The sequence below is a fragment of the Amblyomma maculatum genome, chromosome 3, assembly GCF_055883805.1.
Source record: "Amblyomma maculatum isolate TAMU_Amacu chromosome 3, ASM5588380v1, whole genome shotgun sequence".
Taxonomy (NCBI): domain Eukaryota; kingdom Metazoa; phylum Arthropoda; class Arachnida; order Ixodida; family Ixodidae; genus Amblyomma; species Amblyomma maculatum.
The window spans coordinates 8,691,833-8,713,328 of NC_139346.1; the positions used below are offsets into that span (position 1 = coordinate 8,691,833).

General features: G+C 43.1%; 1 protein-coding gene and 1 long non-coding RNA gene across 2 annotated transcripts in view; one reads left to right on the forward strand and one right to left on the reverse strand.

Annotated features, from left to right (window-relative positions):
• Window positions 1–21,496, forward strand: part of LOC146194183 (uncharacterized) — a 667,843-nt gene that overhangs the window by 301,846 nt on the left and 344,501 nt on the right. Inside the window, exons 5-6 of the long non-coding RNA XR_014705790.1 lie at window positions 18,154–18,242; window positions 19,385–19,440. This is a non-coding gene — a long non-coding RNA (uncharacterized LOC146194183). The remainder of the gene's footprint in view (window positions 1–18,153; window positions 18,243–19,384; window positions 19,441–21,496) is intronic.
• On the reverse strand, window positions 1,727–9,431 carry LOC146194186 (uncharacterized). The gene is made up of 5 exons (XM_084597282.1): window positions 9,146–9,431; window positions 7,217–7,357; window positions 5,512–5,597; window positions 2,465–2,684; window positions 1,727–2,202 (listed from the first exon to the last, which is right to left on the reverse strand). Exons 2-5 carry the CDS (start codon window positions 7,260–7,262, stop codon window positions 2,120–2,122), a joined length of 435 nt encoding a protein of 144 aa, XP_084453408.1. The 5' UTR covers window positions 7,263–7,357; window positions 9,146–9,431; the 3' UTR covers window positions 1,727–2,119.

Here is a 21,496-nt window from a genome sequence, read left to right on the forward strand (position 1 = left end):
AAGAAACACAAGATGTTTGCACAGTTCATTAAAACGAAAGATGCGGACGTACTAGCGAGATTTAAATCATTGCGCAATCAGCTGAATAAAGAAATTAGGATAGCTAGAGCCGCTTACTATAACAACTTGTTTGATATCCAGCTTTCTAGAAATCCCAAAGAAAAATGGAGGCGCTTAAACTTAGTTTTAAATAGAAACACGCACAGCAGGAACATAACGAGCTTAATAATCGATGGTAAAGAGACCTCAGGTTCATGCCTTGCAAATGCATTTAATAAATTCTTTTCCGAAGTAGGTTATAGCCAATTCAATGCCGGAATCGCGAATTTCTTGAGTGACAAGATAGAGGCATCTCTCTTCTTAAGACCAACGGACGAAAGTGAAGTTTTTGCAATATGCCGAAAATTAAAAGACACCTGCAGTCTTGATGCACATAATATACAGAGCCGACCAGTTAAGTACATTCTTGAATTAATTACGCCATGCCTAACCTATATATACAACACCGCACTTATTACAGCTCATTTCCCTACTGACATGCAGCTAGCCAGGGTAGCCGTGATATATAAAAAAGGCGATGCGAACAAGTTGGGAAACTATAGGCCAGTGTCTGTACTTCCGTACTTTTCTAAGGGTTTAGAACAACTAATTCGCATCCGTTTGCAACATTTTCTGCAGAAACATTCCGTAATAACCGACTGTCAGTATGGCTTTACACAAAATAGGTCCACGGAGCATGCGCTACTCGCCCAAAAAGAATACATTTTAAATAATTTTGGGTCACAGCTTCTAACTCTCGGTGTTTTCGTTGATTTCAGTAAAGCCTTCGATTGCCTAAATCACGATATTCTTTTTGCAAAACTAGAGAACTATGGCATACGCGGACATGCTCTCAGCCTAATCAAATCTTATCTGAATTCACGGTCTCAGTATGTGGTGATTAATCATTCCTCTTCACAGATTCTAGGAATTTCGAATGGCGTCCCTCAAGGCAGCATTTTAGGGCCACTCCTGTTTAATATATATATAAATGACATCCCTAATATCAGTAACCACGCAAAATACATTATATATGCAGATGACACCAGCCTATTTTTTTCTTCCAAAGACGTACAAAGCTTAGCAGACACCGCGAATCGCACGCTCTTATCGCTTGCCACATGGTCATCAGCCAACTCATTAAAGATAAACAAAGAAAAAACTAAAGCAGTACTCTTCCTTCCTAAAGGAAAACAAGTGCTTTACCGCCCCTCGTTATACCTCAATGGCAGTGAAATCGAGTACGTGGACACATTCAAATCATTAGGTGTAACGTTTAGCAGTACGATGACATGGGATGCCCATGTTAATAATATTGTGTTAACGCTTTCTAGAATTGTCGGAATTACTTCACGTAACAGGCATATTCTGCCTATCAAAACTAAAATTACTTTATATTATGCATTTTTTTATTCGCACCTTAGCTATTGCCTTCTTGTCTGGGGCCATACAACGGTATCCAATGTCATTAAACTGCAAACATTACAAAAGAAAATGCTTCGCGCAATTGTCAACGGGACGTATGATTCGCCTACTAAACACATTTACCTACATTATAATATTGTACCTTTCAACAAATTATTTGACTACAGATTTACATGTCTCTATAAATCAACGATAAAAAAGGGTGATTCATTTTTTTCTGAAATTGTTCCTATTACATATCGCCACTCATCATACGACCCCTTATAAAAATGGGAACATCCTTTGAGTTCAATGTGAACTCAAAAAAGTCAGAAGGAAGCAACTTCCTCTGAACTGAGAATTGGCTACTGATTTTGAATTCACAGTGAATTAACTTTCTCTGACCATCCTGTGAATTTCCTGTGAATTTCCTTTGAGCTCCCAGTGAACAGACCATTGTCAGTTTGAGTTGAGTTCACAGGCAGTGGCCAATTATTGGTTCAAAGGAAGTTCAAAGGAATGATGACTATGGGATATTTGGTGGATGTTCGAAGGAAGTATGTTCAGACTGAAACATTTGTTTGTATGAGCTTATATTTATTTGAATAGATGTACTTCCTCTGTTTAGGCCTTGCAATTAGGCCTGCTTTCGAAGACCCTGTGACAAAAAATCGGATCACTGTCCACAATCCCAGTGCAAACATGCGCAACTGCCGGTGACCACCTTGGCCAGTACTCCATTGAGCAAGCAGGTGTAGGCTGCAAAAAAAAAAAAAAAAAAAAAAAAAAAAAAACATTAGAAGCATGACTGCAATGAACAAGCTAGAGTCCATCCAGCCTTCCTTAGCTTTTTTAAATTAAATATACAGAGCACGGACAGTGTGAGCGCCATGCAGGCACCGCAGCATTATGCATTAAGGCAAGCATTATGGCCCTGACCATCACTGAAAAGTCAGCTGTTTGGACAATATTTCAGAATGCTCTTGCATCACATGCACAGGCTATGAGCTCGAGGACTTACAGATAACAGCATCCAATTTTGGGCAGCCCAGTGCCTTTTTTGGAGCTTCTTCCTTGCGGGCATTGCAGACACGGCCATAGAGTGAGCTTTCTTCCAGTTCTTCGGGTGAGAACACAACCCGCACCAAGTTACACGCAAACTTTGTTGCTTGATTGCCCGCACTGAGTTTCATGCGGTCAATCAACTGCTGATTTACCATAATATTGCTGCCAATCTGCACCTGCGAGAAAAAAAAGCAAATATTAGTACTATGACCAGTATTGTAACATACAACAATATTCCTTGATATGCAATAAGAAAATGAAGGGGCTTTACAAACAACAAAAAACTTAGACCAGCTTCAGAACATTCAAACAAACCCCAAAACGCATAATTAAGGTCATTTGTTTGCAAGTAAAAATACACATTCAAGAAGCTGTACTTTAACATGTACAACAATGAAGGCATGCGAAAACTATTGGATGTTTTTGACACCTTCCCGAGCGGTGTTTTGATCTAATTTTGAATGATGCCAAACATCTTTTAACATTTTTATTAGCGTAACCTGACAATTGTGTACTATGTATTTAAGGTAACTAGCCAAAAAGAGGGCACATAATGCCCCGCAAAGGATTGAGTGCTAATAGTGCATTGCTATAGCAGAAGAAAAAACAAGAAATAAGAGATTTTTTAATGACCTAATTTATGCTTGCATTTCAACAATAAAAAAAAAGTCAGAAAATAAAAGGATTTACTCATCATTAACATTGCAAAGGCCATTAAAAGCCAGTTTAGACAGAGCACAGTACCCACATTGTCACCTCCTGTTTAAAAATATTAACATCCTTTTCGTACATCAGAAGCTCAACCAATTAAAAAAACTGCCAATGAAGGTTTAGTAAAAGCATGCACTCCCTGCTCTGTATGTGCTACTTTGAGGCAACGTTTAGTTTCCAGCTTGCACAGGTAGCTTTCATAATTTAACCCCTCAAGCGCTTTGGACAAGCAGCTCGTCCTTGTAAAGCTGCCCTCAAGCCATTTTGGACGAGTGTAGCTTGTCCTTGCAGGATAGATCCTCACCCTGAGAGTTTTAGGAGAGTACAGCGCTCCTCTGTGGCTTAGGTCATGCGCCATTTGACAGATGGCACCACTGACCCGTTAACTGCTTTTTGTTCTACCGCTTGAAAGCCTTTTAAGCAGCCTTAATGAGAAAATGGTGCCTGGTAGAGGCAATGCATGCACTGTTGGCCCGTCATCGCGGGAAAGAAGCTTTTCTTCGTTGCCATCCTCGCCATCCGAAGATGGCTCAGACACCAATTTTTGCATTGTTATGGGAAGCGAAGACGACAGTGATGACATGAGTAGTTCTTCCGACGAAGATGATGACAGCTCAGACGATACTATTGCGAGTTCTGTGTCAGTGGATGAAAACTGACATTTCGATGAAACCCCCTGGGCTTCCATTCTTGGTCGTCCCTTGTAAAACATTTCCAGTTACCTCGCTATATGTTACTCGACTAGATTGCTGCTTATTGGCGGGCAGTTGATTTTTCACGTAATGAGCAATAAACTTCACTGCGCTCATTTGACTTAGTTTATGGTTCAAATATTTTTGTCGCGGATACCTCCTTTTTTATTACACTACCAATAGAAACCAGCAGTAAAAATAAAAACTAAAGGGACACTTAAGCTCCGCCTTTAAGGGTATGATGCGACCAGTGTAGGCTACCATCCAACATATAAAGCCCTGCTTTAGCCAAGCTGTATCAACATGTCTGCGTAGCCTAGGTGTAGCAAGCCTGACTCAGCATTGAAGAGCACTGGAATGTTGATTCATATTTCACCTTCCCACCTCAAATGAACGACCGGAGTTAGCAGCTCCTCCTAACTTTTGGATATCATGTGGTCTCGTTAAGCCACACAAATCATCGAAGAATGTGTGTTCGGCCATGCCACTTGCCAGCGAACACAGACAACAAATTTTCATGTAATGGGGCCTTTAACGATATCTTAATTTTAAGCAATTTTAGCTAGAAATCTCGAAATAATAGTGTTCAAGGGGTTAAAGTGAAATTGAACTATTGTTGGATCAGCTTAAGAAGCCACAACTCCTTCTCAAAGGAGACCCTCCTGGCAATACCATGGTGGTTAATTGCCTTTGACTTGCCAGAGTGACACTGCAGGTGGCTGTCAGGTGCAAGTGGATTATCTGCACATTAGCTTGAATACCATGATGACTGGCCCAAGTCGCTAAAATGACTAATTAGAGGAGCACCAGCTGCGTCATTCGAGTTGTAGTGCAAAAAGATGGCCTTCCAAGATTGATAACCTAAGAAATTTCTGAATATTAGACAAGCTAATGGAAATCTCTTTTCTGATGAAAAGGGCTTTGCTATAGCCCAAGAACAGGAAGCGTAAACAAAAGTAACCTTGCACTTCCGATAACTACAGCTTTCACAAAAACTCTTCCAAATCAATGTACACACGAATGAAGTAACAGTCACTAAAATTAAAGGAAGCAGTTGGGATTTTTTTTCATGGTTGTTTTGACGAATTTAAGAACATAGCACTGTCTTTTGTCGTTTCTATTAAATTGACATTCATTTAAAATATCATTATGCTACTAATTATGCAGTCTGTGAGCCCAGCCTCATAAAGAGCATCCCGGCCACGGCAGCCGCTTTTCAGTGGAGCCGAATTGCAAGGTGCCCGTGTGCTCTGTGTTGTCGGTGCACGTTAAAGAACCCCGGGTGGTCGAAATTTCCAGAGCCTTGCACTACAGTATCTCTCATAGCCTGAGTCGCTTTGAACATTAAACCCTAAGAGCCAACCAATTATAAAGAGCATTGCTTCTTGCCTATCTCTGAATTCAGTGACTGCTGACTTCATTCACATGGATAATGAGCTCCTCATTTCCCTATCCCTGCACACTTCTCAATGGAAGTGCATGACTTGTGGCAGTGCTATCATAAAGCTAAAACCAAGTTCTTGTGTGACCCTTAAAAAAGTTTCATCGAGAAAGGCAGTAATGAGGACAACCATGCAGTCACTAGACTAAAGCAACTAACCTGAGCCTCGGTTGGCAGCCCAACTGCTTGTGTTGTACACGCAGCATTAACGGATTCCGTCAGCTGATTGACCAGCTCAGCAACATCTGAAAAAAAAAAAAAAAAAAGGAAAGCTGAAACAAAACATACTATTTCATTACTAGCAGCAGCAGCCCATGTAACATTCACCACAGGAGAAAAGCCTTTTCTTTGCCCTTGACTGCATGACCAACCCTTTTCTGTCACCAAATGTGCCATACAAAACTTAGCTGCTAGACACTGGCATCACTCACGCACTCAAGGCGCCCTATCAGCGGTACATAATCTAGGGGATGCTGATAGCAATTGATGAAGCCAATGCTGACATCCCACTTCTGATCTCTTTGTTCGCTGTGGAAATGCCTGGATTGAATTAACTGCAGAGGACGTTGTAACTACAGTGCAACTGACGGGTGCTGCTATTGCTTAGAATGAATTCATGGGTGCGGATGACGATGCCGAGAGAGCTGTGAGCGCTTTAACAGAAGTTAGTCAGATCACATCCCTGAAACAGTTTGTCGGTAGCAAGGGCCTTGAAGAGGTCAGCATGCAATATACATGTATGGCGGCAGCAATACGCCATACATTTGGACAAAGGCTGACACTCGAGTCTGTAGCCGATACTCGATAGCCCATGCTTCACCTATCTCGTGTCTGTCTTTCGTGTCGACATTTGCTAACATGGTGTAGTGACCGAGTTAAGTTAGGCAGATTGCTGAGCCAGGCGCCGAGCTTGGACAAGCATAAATTTCCTGTTGTGAGAAAAAAAAAAAAACACCACCTAAGTGACCAAAATGGCACAGGAAAATGAAGCGCATGCCATAAGGACTCCAAGGTCCAAGACAGGACGAGGCCACATATGATAATTTCATACAAATTTAGATTTTTTTGGTGTCCCTCCTGCGCTCATTCTAGATGCACCTCATCATTTGCAGGAGACTCTGAGGTTAAAATCTGAGGGAATCAAGGGTTCCATTCAGATATGCCATCCACAGTAATGCAAGAGCACCACAGACCTGCCGCAGCCATCTGGCTACAACTTATACTCCGTGAATGTGTTTGAACCTAATGCAGCTCTCCGGGTTCACTGGAGCGTTGTTGTCACCGACCACTCCAGAACAGAAAGGAACTCAATCCCGCGCCTGTTTTTCAGCTTCGGCTTGAGCAGCACAAACCAGCACAGGTGCTCACCTTGAGTGGCATTTGTTTACCATGCATTTTCATGCAGCTATCACATACGACAACAGGCTCAATCTCAGATGCATGCCGATCCCAAGCAATGACATGTGACACGCAAGTCACTGTAACACAAACAAAGCATGCTTGCAGAGCAGGAGTGGCAGCAGTTCATCTGCTACGTGCACTGCAAGCATGGTGGTTGGTGGCGTCATGCAGCAGCGCCACGGTGTAGCTGAGCACTACTGTACACCACCTATAATGTGTTGCAAAGACAACTACAGGAAGAACACCAATCCTAATCCTCAGTGTAGGGGGAACCTTATTGCAGCAACATAGTCTTACTGGTGCTTTTACTAGGATGTGCTACAGACCAAGAGGTCTTATTCATTTAAGAGTTAGCACTTGAATTTGTTATGCTTTACGTAGCATCTGGTGACAGCAAATAATTTCAGTCTCATGGCAATGGAGATCAGCATTCCAATGGCTTCAGAAAAAAGCAATCACATACCAAGCATCTGACGTGCTTCATCTCTTGCGGCCTTATATTTCTTCATTCTTTTTTTTTTGCAGACTCCACTTCATCCTCAAGCTCCAGGACTCTCTTTTTTGCATCTGTTGGCTTAGACATTTTGTCACAGCTGCAGTTTTCCTGCAAAACGACATGTGGCAAGGTCTATTCACTAAATTGTATTTGCACTCAAATGCATCAAAGAAAAATGATTCAGTATAATGCATTGTGCAGATATCTGGTTCCACATATTGAGATTAGCAAAATAGTGACCAAATGAAGACCACTGACAAGAGAAACGTAGCATGGACACTGTTTAGGGTTCAAAGCAACACTCTTAAGAGGAACATTAGCCCTGGAGCAAACCTTGGCACATAAAAGGACACGGTAATGTTTAACTGCGAGCTGACACCATCCAGCATCACTACTGCTCAAGTGGGCAGAATGCCCACTTTTAGTGGACAAAACAAAGGATGCATTTCCAGAAAAACAGTTTGAGCTCCCACGCATACCGTAAAACATAGCCACTCTGCTTTATGGTAGGTTCATGGTGTTTTATGTCCCAAAGCAACTTAAGCTATAGCTATGAGGGATGCCGTAGTGGTGGGCTCACCTGGGGTTTTTTAATATGCAAATGACATCATACAGTACACAGTCAACTTGCATTTCACCTCCACTGAAATGCGGCCATGAATGCTGGGATTGTACCCGTGTACAGTCGTGAGCTTTATGAAAGGGAGCACGCGATCCCGTGGCAGACAACCTTGTCCTGAACTAGTGGCAAAGCGCAACGGCAGCATTGAAAATGAAGTGGAGAGAGTGGTGCTCTTCCACCTGTTGGCCGTACCCTATGCACTGGGAGCAACTTTTAGATCGGCAGCTAAAAATCATTGCAGCATTATGCTTTGAAGTAGGATGGACAGTTGGGCGAGTTGGTACAATTGCATAGTCGGTGGAACAGCGCAAAAAGACGAAACACACTCTCTTCTTGTGTGCTTCGTCTTTTCGTGCTGTTCCACCCACTAAGCATTATGCTGTTGGTAACTGATATCACTGCTTGCCTTGCTACGCTCTGACCTAGCGACCCAGCGTAGTCTGGTAACTCAGGCAAAAGCGGCAGCCCAGACCACTGCGGTCTTGGAATGGCGACTCCATGCACTGCACCCCCCCCCCTCCCACACACACACACACTCTTCTTTTGTTTTCCTTTCTTTTTCTTTTTGAAATAAAGTTTTCTCTCTCTGCGCGAAATCTGGAGAAAGGCTGGTAGCGAAGAAAGGAAGCATGTTTGATGCTTCAATAAAAAGAAACAAAGAAATGAACATGAAAATAAATGAATGCGACAAAACGTTGGGCGCTTTTATCTGCTTAAACTTCAGTCGCCTGCAGCTGTGAAAGCGTCCGTTTCGCTGCTACACTACCAGTTGTCTCGGAACGAGCACCCTGGGCATCTTTAAAACTTGTTCTAAATCAGCTTCAATAATCAAGGAGCTGCCATTCTCTATGCCGCACCGTACCGAGACAACGGTAAAAACAGGATATTTTTTTTTTTTTTTTTTTTTTTTTACGAAGCCCAAATTGGAAGCCCACTTCTGTTATCACGAAACACCTAGAAATGCCATTTGCTGTGTAAACAGGGAGAATCAGGTCCACGTAACGACAGCAGGCACGTTTATTCTACTTATTTCCGCAAATTCTGTTCATTAGGCTTTTTTTTTTTTTTATTTCACGTAATTCCCGGAATCAACTGTCTGTCTACCCCGTGCACCATGTGCACTACTGTCACCTGCCGGTTAAGACAATGCGGTCGTAATGCGGGCATGTAAACGATTTCGCGACACGACTCACCGCAAGTAGCAAAGGAAGGTGTTTTCACCGGTGAACATTATTACGAAAACGAAAAGAGACAAGAGATGTTTGACTACTTACCCACTCCGAGGCTGAACGCAGGAGAGTACGACGGTACGACCCCTCCTTCCATTGGACATGTAGCACTCCTTGGTTCAGAATAATCTTCCAGTATTTTGGATTATCGACCAGTTTCGCCTGCAGTTCTTCTGATTGTAGGTTTCTTACGGGGTATGCGTACCACTTCTGAGCGGTCGCCCATTTAACCAAGACGTGATCGGCCATTTGCACTACTCACGCTGTGAAAACACGACGAACACAACGAACGCGAACAATCAACTTCCTACAGTCATGAAATACATAGTGAAGTATGCCGCCGGCTGTTCTCACGAAAACGATGGCGCTAGAGTCTCAAGCGCCAATTCGAACGAATCAAAATTTTAAATTCACTTTTGCAAATTTAACAAACTTTTAAAATAAAAACTATGATTAAAAACAACCTTAAGAGTTTGTTTTTTTACTTATGATATGTGATGCGTAACAAACGCAAATAATTTAAACAAATTATTGTCACTAGCAACAGCAGCGCTCTTCTTTTTGAAGCGGAATTCTTGTGGTGCGTGTCAATCTTCATTGGTTTTACTCAACGTGAGAAAGTTGGTTTTACTGGCAGTACTTGGTAACCTCGGCTGCGTGGGCTTCTTGTGCACGATGGTACCGACGTCGCCGACGTATTAATTGCTGGTCTTTAAACTGTGATAGGAGGTAAACGAGCTTGACTTTCGTGAATAGTGTGACGTCCGGCACTAGGCATATCGTGAAGTGCATTTAACCGCAGGCTTTTGAAGCCGTTATCGATGGTGCTGCGATAACCGCCTACCCGTCGCCTACCTGTCGCACGCACTGGAGGTGCCACCGCGGTAAAAGCGTACTTGCGCGACGTCAACGTCGCGCCGTACCGAGGTGCACTAAATCACGACGGAAGCAGGCCGCGCTTGCTAACAGCGTCGCTGCGAGCCAAGCGTTGCCAGGCTGCGGTGCCGACCCAAATACTGAAGAACCCTGCCAGCCCTACGCCGAGCTTCGTTGCGTACCGTGTCAGAGTGCTGAAGCAGCGGTCACAGATGTAGACGCCGTCTCGCGCATGCATCGCCATCGAAGCAGCGGGCTGCGAAAGCGATGAATTTGAACCACCTGGCATTCTTTAACATGAATGAAAATTCTTGAATGTGTTATATTTTATGTAAAAAAAAAAAATTCAGAGGGGCAAGACATAGACCAAGTAATGCCACACACACAAAAATAAGCACAAGAAATGCATGAAAAGAAAGTTATCTTTCCACTTAAGGACAAAGGGAGGAAGGGGTGAATATTCGTGGTCCTTGTGTGGTGACTAAGAAGAAACTCGCGCTAAAAATAAGATCTAGCGCATGAAAAAAAAAAAAAAAAAATAGCATGGATTCAAAATAAAATGAAAAAAAAAAAAATGAAAATGATGTTTACTTGCACAGCAAAGAAACGAATGCGATTGTGTATATTTTGATAAATGTATGATTGGTTTATTCTAAAAAGTTCAGAAGTTAAAAAAGTGCAAGGGATACTCATGAAAGAAAAAAAACGAGAAGTAGAGCTGAAAAGAATGAGCTTCGTATGTTTTCACTTAAGAACAAAAAAAGAAGGTTATGATGCATAAAGAGTAAAGGGAACTTACTTCCTCTTTACTTGAGGACAAACGAAGGAAGGTCATTATTGGTATTGCCAAAGAGAGCCAGTTTAAAAATGAGCTTCCTTCTGTCAAAAGAAAGGAAAGTCTCAACAAGGTGAGCTCAAAGGAAACTTCCTTTAGTCAAAAGAAAGGAAAAGTCTATAGGAAGGCTGTTCAGGAAGCAAAAAGGAAAAACAAAGGAAGTAAAAAGGCAAATTCCATTTTCATAAGGGACATCTGACTGCAGAGTAGGTTTGCATTACCACAGTGCAGAACTAACTATGGGTTTTGTATGTTGAGATTTATTGTGCCAAAGTTTCTAAATACCCCTTTGAGTGACCAAGTGAATATTATGTCTTTTTCTTCCATTCGTAAAAGCTTTATTCAGCAATCTATGCTACAGTGATGTAAATTGTGTTTGAACGTACTGTGCCACTCTGTGTTATAGCCTCACAGCCTCACGGTCTTCTGCATCTATTATTGCTGCCAGTTATGAGATATGTTCTGTCAACCTTGTTCTGTAGATGCACTTGTATTCATTTTTTTTTTCCCAGTGGTTGTTCTTGCCTTGTGCCTACTGCTGACTTGTAGGGGTAGTGAGGCCCGTCAAGCGGTGCATAATTCACTGCTTTTTTCTCACCATCCCCAGTTTGTATGTACAAACTTAAATAAAGATTGATTGATTGAAGTCCGGGCACCATAATTCCTTTCCAAATACCCCTCAATACCTCGTACCTATTGTATCCCCACAATGCCTTATGCTTCATTATCCCGGCATTCCTTCGCCCTTTGGCCTTAAGTGATTGCTCATGCTTTCCAATGTATGCCAATCCTTCGTTTACCCATACCCCCAAATATTTATATTCTGCTACTCTAGGTATTTCAAGGCCTTGAATTTTAAGACCCTGATCAGTTGAGCCGTTGAAAATCATCAGACCCGACTTAACTGCGCTGAAACTGAAGCCTAGAGCATCCCCTTCGTCTCCGCAATACTTAACTAGAGTTTGCAATTCTTCCAGACTCTCAGCTAGCAGCACAATATCGTCTGCATACATCAAACCGGGGAGGCGCTGCTCTACCGCCTTTCCACCTAAACTGTATGACAGGTTAAAACCAAGGTTACTGTCTTGTATCCTCCGTTCCAGGTTTATCATATAAAGCATGAACAGCACCGGTGATAGAGGACAGCCTTGTCTTAATCCTTTGCATACTTTGACATCCTCCGTACTTCTTATCCCTTCCCACGTAATTTCTACTTTGTTATCCCGGTATATTTCCTGTAGGAACTCTATTATCTCATAACCGCTACCTTCTTCTTTTAATATGTTCCACAGGAGTTCCCTGCTTACGTTGTCGTACGCCCCGTTTATGACCAGGAAGGCCAAATACAAAGGTTTATTTTCAACTCTAGATATTTCGATGCATTGGGTAAGCACGAACAGGCAATCATTTAAGCGCCTACCACTTCTAAAGCCGTTCTGAAGTTCTCCGAGTATCTTGTTACTTTCAACCCATGCTTGCACCTTTAATTTCACCGCCTGCATGGCTAACCTGTACATTACAGATGTTATGGTAATCGGCCTGTAGGATTTTATGTGCATCCTTTCTCCTTTCCTTTTATAAATCAAATTCATCTTACTCTGCCGCCAGCTGTCTGGAATTTGCTTATTCGATATGACTGTTTCCAAAGCTTTTAACAACGTTTCCTTACTTTTTGGACCGAGTTCATTAATCAGCTTGATCGGAATTCCATCTATTCCTGTAGATATGTTTTTAGGAATATTTTTTTCTGCCTTTTTCCAGTTTAGATTGGTCAGTTCTAAGGTGCTTTGTATTCTGCTACCTTGTGTTGCTTCCTGATTTGCGGAGATTGCCCTATCGTCGTTCCTAAATGACTCGGCTATAACTGATCTAATGTAGTTCACTGCGTTGTCTCCTTTTAAACAATTTCCCTCGTTATCTTGAATCCGATCTTGCTTTCTTTGATTCTTCTTCCCTAGCCAGCTTATATGGTTCCAGAATTTTCTTGCTCCGCCTCTAGAGGCATCGTGTATATCAGCCATCCAGCGATCGGTGGACTGTCTTATTTTACTTTGGACGAGGGCCTGCACTTGAAGTTTCTTTTGTCGATATGATTCCAATTTTTGGACGATTTCCTCCTGAGAAGCCTGTGCCTTCTTTGCCATTCGGTGTTCCCTTGAAGCAGCCCGTCGTTGTTCAATAGCTTCCCTGATTTCCTTATTCCACCAGCTCCGTGGCTTCCTCTTTCCATTCCAGCGGTTTGCTACTTTAACATCCTGAATTTTACTCCTTATGAGTAGTTCTACCTGTTCATAATCCCAGTCTTCCATGGGGCTTTTCTCTATTGCTTCCTCTATGTCTGCTGCTATCTGCGCTATTTGATCGTCGTTTAATTTTGCGTTTACGTTTTGTCTAAGTTCCATTTCTCTTTTCATCACGGGCCCCATCTAACCCGCCGTGGCCTAGTGGTTAGAGCGCCCGTCTCGGCTGCGGGAGGTGGTCAGTTCGAAACCCACCGCCGGACACCCACCGGTAAAAATGGGTACAAGCGTCCCCCGGCCTGGTGCTCGGCTTTTACAGGGGTGTGCGTTTGGGAGAAGCTCCGTAAACCCCGCTGCGCGCCCCTCCTCCGCAGTGGGCCCAAACCCAGTTTCGAACCTCGCAGCCTGCAAAGGTGGTTCTGTTTGTCTTGCAAAGGTGCTTCCTTTGACCCTCACCTGAAGTGCTCCCTTAGAGCCTCAGCTGCAGCAGTCCTAAAAATGATCACTTCCCAGACTACACTCCCCTTCTTCGTCTATTTCCATTTTTGTGACCTTGCTATAAATTTCCTGCGACATTAGACAATAGTCAATGGTCGTCTGCCTGTTGCGGAATTCCCACGTGATTTGGCCTTCACATTTTGTTTCTCTATTTACTATAACTAGATCGTGTCGCTCGCAGAAATCTAGCATTAGCTTCCCGTTACAATCCGTGTATCCATCCAGATCGTCGATGTGGCCGTTCACAGCAGAATAATATTGGCCCCGTTTCCAAACTGGCTTATATCGTCACTGAGACATTCAACAAGATCCCTGTTTTCTTGCCTGCATTGATGTCCTGTTCCTAAATAAACTACCCCTAGCCATGTCCTTATGCCGGCAATGGTTCCCGAAACCTAGATATGTTCTTTACAAGATGATTTAATTCTTTGCCAATTTGTTCCCTGGTGTATCAACATACCTACCCCTCCACCCTTTCTTTCCGTTCTCGTTCTGTTGCACCCTTCCCAGACGTAGCTTTCTATAAACGGCGGATCTTCTAGATCCCTGAGATGAGTCTCGCAAAGAGCGTACACACCTATTTTGTCATCCTTCAACTGCTGTTCTATCTCTAGCCATTTCGCTCTTTTTCTACCTCCTTGCATGTTTAGCTGTAGGAGCTGTAGTTTAGAAGCTGTAGCATAGCACCGCCACCGGCGGATATTATGCGTGATCCTTCCCTCGAGCAGTGGGAGGCCGTGTTGGCCAGCTCAGACCCGGTCGTCCAGACCAGGGCCGTGGAGTGGGCCACCCAGGTCGTCGTCAGCCATACATGCTCTCTGACGAAAATAAAGTTTTTCCATCCATCCATCCATCACCGTTTCCTGCGCTGGCCCGACGGGCCACAGTAATGACGTACGTACCGCGAACGACGTCCATTGGTCCATCTCGCTGGCTGACGGGAGAAGGATGGGTTTCTACCGCTCGCTGCACGCTTTTCCCTCGCCACGGCCAGACTGAATCCAGCGGCGCGCGCTCATTGGCTGTTTCTTTCTTTTTTTTTTTTTTTTCGCGCTCGCGGAGTGCCACGCCCCACCTCCCGCCAAACGCGGAGGACGAAGGGGAAATTGTCTTGCGGAGGCTAGACGACATCGGGCAGGAGAGTGAAAAACCTTTGCGAGGGAACGGAAGGAGAGAAGCATGACAGAATCGGGTGATCGCGGTTATTAGTTACTCTTTTCAAAAAACTTTTGCGGCCTTGCGTTCTAGGGGCGAAGTCTCACAGTCACCGGGGAAGAAAATATTTTCGACCGGAGGGTGGACAGTGGGCCTTTAAGCCACAGGATCCTTGGCCTACATCGTTTTAATTCACTCGTTTTCATTCTCGGGATAAAAATTCAAGCGCTGAAGAGCGTGAAGGACTGTCCGTTGAACATGCATGGGTACATGAGCGCAGCCGCGGTATCCAAGTTGAAACGGACGTTCAGGGCACAAGATTAATTCCCGGGTCGCTCGAAATTGAATTTGCTTTCCTGCAGCAACGCACTTGCACAATTGAACTGCTGAACGATTATGGTCTAATTGCAATAGTTTTTTTATAGTTATTTGATACTGCCCATGGTAAACTCAGTTGATATATCTGGCTGGCTTATAGAAATTTCTTGCAAAAAGGGTCTTGGGTTCGCGCTGCGAGCTTTCATGCTCTACGTGCTTCCAGCATTAACACACGCTCGACGCCATGACTAGAGCACTGCACCTGATTTTCCGGTCCGGACCCGGCCCATGCCCACCGTTTAAAGGCCGAGCCCAGCCCGGCCCCATTCACACATGAACCAGGCGCCCGGCCCATGCCCACCGTTTAAAGGCCGAGCCCAGCCCGGCCCCATTCACACATGAACCAGGCGCGTACCTGGCCCGCGTTTCCGCGACTAGGCCCGCCCCGGGCCCGACAAAGTCTGCATGCGCAGACGCCTTAAAAATGTACTGCTTACCGCCAGTACATAAAGATATGCCAAGATGAGACAAAAAAAAAAAAAAAGAACTTACAGTAATATTCTTCTCAACAGATAATTAAGGGCAGTAGTGTAGTACCTGTAGAAGAAAAAGGTTTCGTCAAGAAAGTTTTGGGAAGACATTACGCTTTCTCTTATTCGGCGTCAAATAAATCACTGGACCAAATTTAGCGGCAGGACTCCTTCATTTCCAAAAGAAGCTGTATACACAGAAAGCCCTGGCCCGCGGCCCGTTCCCGTGCAGTGTTCTACCGGCCCCCTGTCCCAATCCCGATCACGTATATAACACAAGCAAATATACGGGACGTCGTATCAAACACGTATGGCGAGCTTAGTACGGATCACACATATACTCTTTCATATATGTACTACAATCAGCTGAATACGGCAGCGACGATGTCTTGCGATGTGTTTGCTAACACGTTGGAATGGCCACAGAGCATAGCGTGGCGGAACGTCTGGGGCCACGATGCCGATCTTCTCTGTCTCTTACTCAAGTGATTAAGAGGGACACACTACCACTTTCAGGACTAGATCATACCTCCTAAACCTCCTGCGTCCCTTTTGTTTTCCTGAATACATTCGAGGGGTGCACATACATCATGACTGATGTTTTGTGGTCGTGTGCGCCTCTCAGCTAGCAGTTCTAGTGAAATATGATGCCGAGACAGCGAGAACGCCGAATTGTTATCCTTTCGAACAATCGTCTTCATAACGGTGCGGACGAGTTCTTCGTTAACTTCCGGGTAAAAGGAGCAACATGCAGGACGACTTGTCTGACGACGGCGACCGCTAATTGACAAAAAAATAAAAATGAAATAAGAATGGAGTTTATAATGAAATTGCTACGCCTTTGTATATGAAGCTGTACTCATTATGGTGCGTTACAAAACGTGAGCAGACACAAAAGCAGATGCAGAAGGATCGTGTGTGTCAATGTCAAGCGAGACAAAAATGTGACGTATAGGCCTATAAAATTTGAAAATAAATATATATAAAAAAAGTTGCTTGTATTATGGCCTCCGAGATCACCAAACGCGCGCGTTTGGTGGTCTCGGAGGCCATGCTTGTATATATGGTAAAAAGATGTCTGTGAAAAAAAAAAAAATAAATGAGGAAAAAGATTGTTAACAAAGGCTAGATTTGGGGCTAAATGGTGTGAGTTACTACTAAAACAAGAGAAAGAAACATTATTTACTCCTTATACGTGGCGGGTGCGACACACGTGCGATTAGGCCATTTTGGGATCCTTTGGTGACATGTGACATCTTGTTCTGTACTTGTACAAGTTCGCGCTGTTCCGATTTCCCGATGAATCTTTTGCTGTAGAGTATGTTAATGTAATTCAGGGGCACGACGCAGTCGTCAAACGTAACTCAAAAACCTTGCCGACGTTCAGCGGCCCTTCAACAGAAGGTCAATTGGGTAAACGTTGCCTGGCCCGAGAGGATAAAAAACGGCGGGCAACTGGCTCATCAAAGCTGCTCGTCGCGCAAGCTGTCAAGTTCAGCCGTAAGTATACAGACTATTATTGTATTTTTTGCAGATGTACAACTGGCGCCCTTGCATTGAGCCAGATAGCGCTGCTACTTCGCTGTGGCGGTATGCATGCATGTTTATCAAGAAGGAGGAATAGACCGCGTATCTCCGCCACCTGCGTCTGGCGCTTCGCCTCGGATGCTGGCTGGTGTGCGTTGTTCTTCGGCCAGGTTGATCGCGCCCAGCTGGGTCTCAGGGTCAGAGCTGTGCAGGGTCTCCCAAGTTCTTTGGTTATTTATATTTACGGCCCTCCTTGGGGAGAAGGGGCATGCACGTAGTGCTCAACATGTCGACAGTGCAGTAATTTTTTTGCCAACGTTGGTATTAAGGGAGAAAAAATACGATGTCACGCCACAGAAAGACTTTTGGCACATATCGCAGTGTCCGGATTTTGCAATAACGTAAACAAGTGGAGCCATGGTTAAAATACTTTGTGCTTGTTTCTGTACTCTGAAGGGACGGAAGAGGAAAAGTTTTTCAAGAACTGGTCCTAGATACCAAAAACCGGCGTTATTGGGTTTTTCAGATGCCGTAATTTTTTTACCGGCGAATGTTTATCAATGTTTTTGGGTTAGAACCGGAAAGTACATTGCCTGCTTGTGCCGTCTAATTTTTTTTTTTAACGATATTTACTGCCTAAGGGCATCAGTAGGGTATGAGATGAAGAATGAAGAAATGATTAAATTAATGGAAAAAGGTTGGGTGATTTTATGAAGTCAAGGAGTCCCTGCGTCCAGGTGATATACGAGGCAGGATTGTTTGCTGGCAGGCTAGCTTTCGCCAAGTGCCGGGATTCGTGTCAATTTCAGTGCTGGGCAGTCCCACAGCAAGTCGGCTTCAACATTTTTGTTCTTGCATATGGGACACCGTGGGTGGGGATATAAGTGTCCCCGCCCAGGGTGTTCGATATGTAAAAACAAAAATGAACATAGTCATTGCTTTTTCAGAGCAAGAGCTCAATTTTGAACTGTGGCATTTGTATGTTAAGGCAAGTGATGTCATTCACAAGCCATAATATAGAGTGAAGCAAAGACTGGTATGAGAGTGTCTACTAATAGGTTTTCTTCTTCCTAGCTGTGCGCAGCAATCTGGAAAAATTACTGAATGCAATGCTAGAGGAAGAGGAGGGATAGGGTGATGCCCATCAACTGAAGACCAGCAAGGTTTCTGTCTTCTGTACCTTCCATTCGTGTGTTATAGGCCACAATGAGAAAATGCTTTGTATTGCTTTTTAGATTTCTGTAAAAATGTATTGTTTTCCTTTTTTGACAACAGCATAAAATGCTTACGTTTGCAATCTAATCCCTGAGACAGAGTCAGAAATTAAATAGATCTGCAGGCCATTAACATATGTTTTCAGATCATCATGTAGTAACTTCCTTATTCGAGTTAGCAGTGTGCAGCAGAAGCCTGTTTGAGCCAGAAATCCTGTACAGGGTGGTCGTGAACCCCATGTGTATCTGCCAGCTCCACAGCATCTTGGAGCTGGTAGATTGTCAAATTATTTAGCAGAAAGCTTTTTATGTTATTCAGTAAGTCTGGCACACCAATTTCAGCGAGTTTAACATGCAGTACATAGCTTTTTATGTTATTCAGTAAGTCTGGCACACCAATTTCAGCGAGTTTAACATGCAGTACATAGCTTTTTATGTTATTCAGTAAGTCTGGCACACCAGTTTCAGCGAGTTTAACATGCAGTACATAGCTTTTTATGTTATTCAGTAAGTCTGGCACACCAATTTCAGCGAGTTTAACATGCAGTACATAGCTTTTTATGTTATTCAGTAAGTCTGGCACACCAATTTCAGCGAGTTTAACATGCAGTACATAGCTTTTTATGTTATTCAGTAAGTCTGGCAAACCAATTTCAGCGAGTTTAACATGCAGTACATAGCTTTTTATGTTATTCAGTAAGTCTGGCACACCAATTTCAGCGAGTTTAACATGCAGTACATAGCTTTTTATGTTATTCAGTAAGTCTGGCACACCAATTTCAGCGAGTTTAATATGCAGTACATCGGCAAAAGAAATTATTTTTGTGAGCTTTAATGGGCAGCTTGGTGGCATCACCTGTTGCCTTAGTGTTGATGCTAAGCTTTCACTATTCTCTTAAGTACCACAGCTTGCTATTGAAAATAATGTTCAAATTGCATTATTCATTATACCATTAGTCTCTTACATTCCTCCAGGCTGATGAATGACTGCTGCTTGTTAAAAGCTAGGAATCAGTTCTAAATTGTTTGTGTTTAAGCAGTTAAACCTCATTTTTGAAAAAAAATTCTTGTGTTTCTTTTTTGTATAATAGAAGCCAGGAAAACAAAAAGGGGGAGACAGCATCTTAGGCTGGAATTAGATCAAAAGGTAAGCAACTACATGTTTTTGGCTACGTTGAAGTAGTTAGTAGGCTTATCTATGCATAACTCATATTGAATAAAAAATTGTCATTGGCAATTTAAATACACTTTTGCGATATTCTGATCCTCCACATAAATAAGAGTTAAAATCAGTCAAAAATTTTTCATATTGTGTCTACTGGAGAAAGGAATGGCTTGTTTGCAATATTAATGGCCTGGGAATGCAGATATTATGCAGGTAGTGATCACACAGCCTCAGCTCTCTGTGTTAATTTCTACAGTTCATGTTACAGATAGTGATCACTTTTGTATATAGGAAAGGATTTTCACTGTACAATTGAGTGTCACAATTAAAGGCCTGTGATTAATCATTACATGGCACTCTCTGGCACGTTAAATGATTGGCATGGTGCATGTGCAGAATTAGACATATGATGAGGAATGTTTTTAAATGCCTGTCCCAGTCTCATCTGCCATCACTGCAAATATGTGGCTGCCTGCAACTCAGTATTGATTTCAAAGCACTGGCTTGACTTAGAAAGGGGTCCATTCACAGCTGGTTCATTTATTGCTGTCTTGAAGCCATTGGAGGGCCTCTCTAAGAGTGCACTGTCTTAGCTCAGCGAAACTGACAATAAATGAACACGCAGCGCAGTGCTAATACAGTGGAACCCCACTATAATAAACCAGGATATAGTAAAATGAAACTGAAGTCCCAGTTCCTCTTCCATAAGCGACATCTTTTGCCTAAATGGTAAAAACATTTTTGGTAACAATCAGTTGTCGTAAAGTGCACCTGGCCACGGGGATGTACTTCCCTTGAAATTACATGACTGCACACGCACTACTTAGAATCGAAGGGCAGATATAAAAAAACAAACAAAAAAAAACGCAAATTTGCTTTTTTTAATGGCTTTACCATCAGGCTCACCAACACTAAGGAGCCAACTTTACATAAGCCTTAGAACCGTGAAGGAAAGAATACAGTGCATAGGATAAAAAAGTAAAGTTGGCTATGAATATGGAAGGAAGGTGGTGCAGTTCACTCAGAAGTAAAAGAGAGGAAAAGCGTAGCAAGAAGTAGGGAAAGAAATAAATGTCCGAGCTGCAAGGCGAAACACAAGGTAGTGATGGCAAGAAATGTAGGCGAGGGCATGTTCAGTTTTGCTGTGCTTGACTGTCGCATACATTTCTCATCTATTGCCTTTTAAATGCCCTAAACAGTGGAACGCAATGCCGTGTACATTCAAGGCTTTGGTTTTCACATGAAATCACTCAGTTGAACAATAATAGAGTAGAACGTTGAGCTAGTTGGTGCAACATCTTGGAAGAAGGCAGCAGAGCAGGGGAACAAAAATGAAGAAGCGCACACAGACACAAGGACAACGCTGCACTGACAACTATATTGATCTGAACCCGCGCATCTTTTCTCCCTTCACTTTACCTCTGCAGCTAACTTATTCCTTATCTTTAACATCCTGCCAACAAGCGTAATCTAATTCCTTTTTCAACAGTACCATTGAAGGCGTGGTAACAATTGGTCTTCCGAGTTCCTGATTGCATGTGCTTTGAAAATTTCCCTTGTTAACCTGTCTTTATTCCTTCTCAAAACCTTCCCATTGTGAAGGTCAGCTGGACATTTTTGGTCTTTGCAAATACAAATAAAGCAGCCTTTGCAGTGCACTGGGAGGTTGATGTCTGACTTCTCCGATATTGCTGCAGTGTGCTCTCTAATTTTGTTATTAATGAATCTTCCTGTTTGTCCAATGTATTGCATGATGTAGGTTTTTTTTTTTTTAGCGCAAACAAAGACAGACAAGAAAGGCGAGACGTTTGCGCTAAAAAAAAAAAAAAAAAAACCTACATCAAGATGAACTACCAACTCGCCCAGCAGGAAGTTTTAATCAATGTATTGCTTCCCACAATGTAAGGGAATCTGGTAAACAATCCCCTGGATAGAATCGGAGTACCTTGTCCGGTGCGCAGTTTGGCATCTAGACTTAAACTCCTAGTTATTCACTCGACCAAACATGCCTTTGGCTCTGTTTTATGTCGCAGGGAAC

Excerpts from the sequence above, each read along its gene's own strand:
- LOC146194186 (XM_084597282.1), bottom strand. The coding sequence starts at position 7,262 with ATGAAGAAATATAAGGCCGCAAGAGATGAAGCACGTCAGATGCTTG. Across the intron at positions 5,598-7,216 it reads TGAAGCACGTCAGATGCTTG|ATGTTGCTGAGCTGGTCAAT; the intron begins GTATGTGATTGC and ends TTTTTTTTTCAG. Across the intron at positions 2,203-2,464 it reads AAAATTGGATGCTGTTATCT|CCTACACCTGCTTGCTCAAT; the intron begins GTAAGTCCTCGA and ends TTTTTTTTGCAG.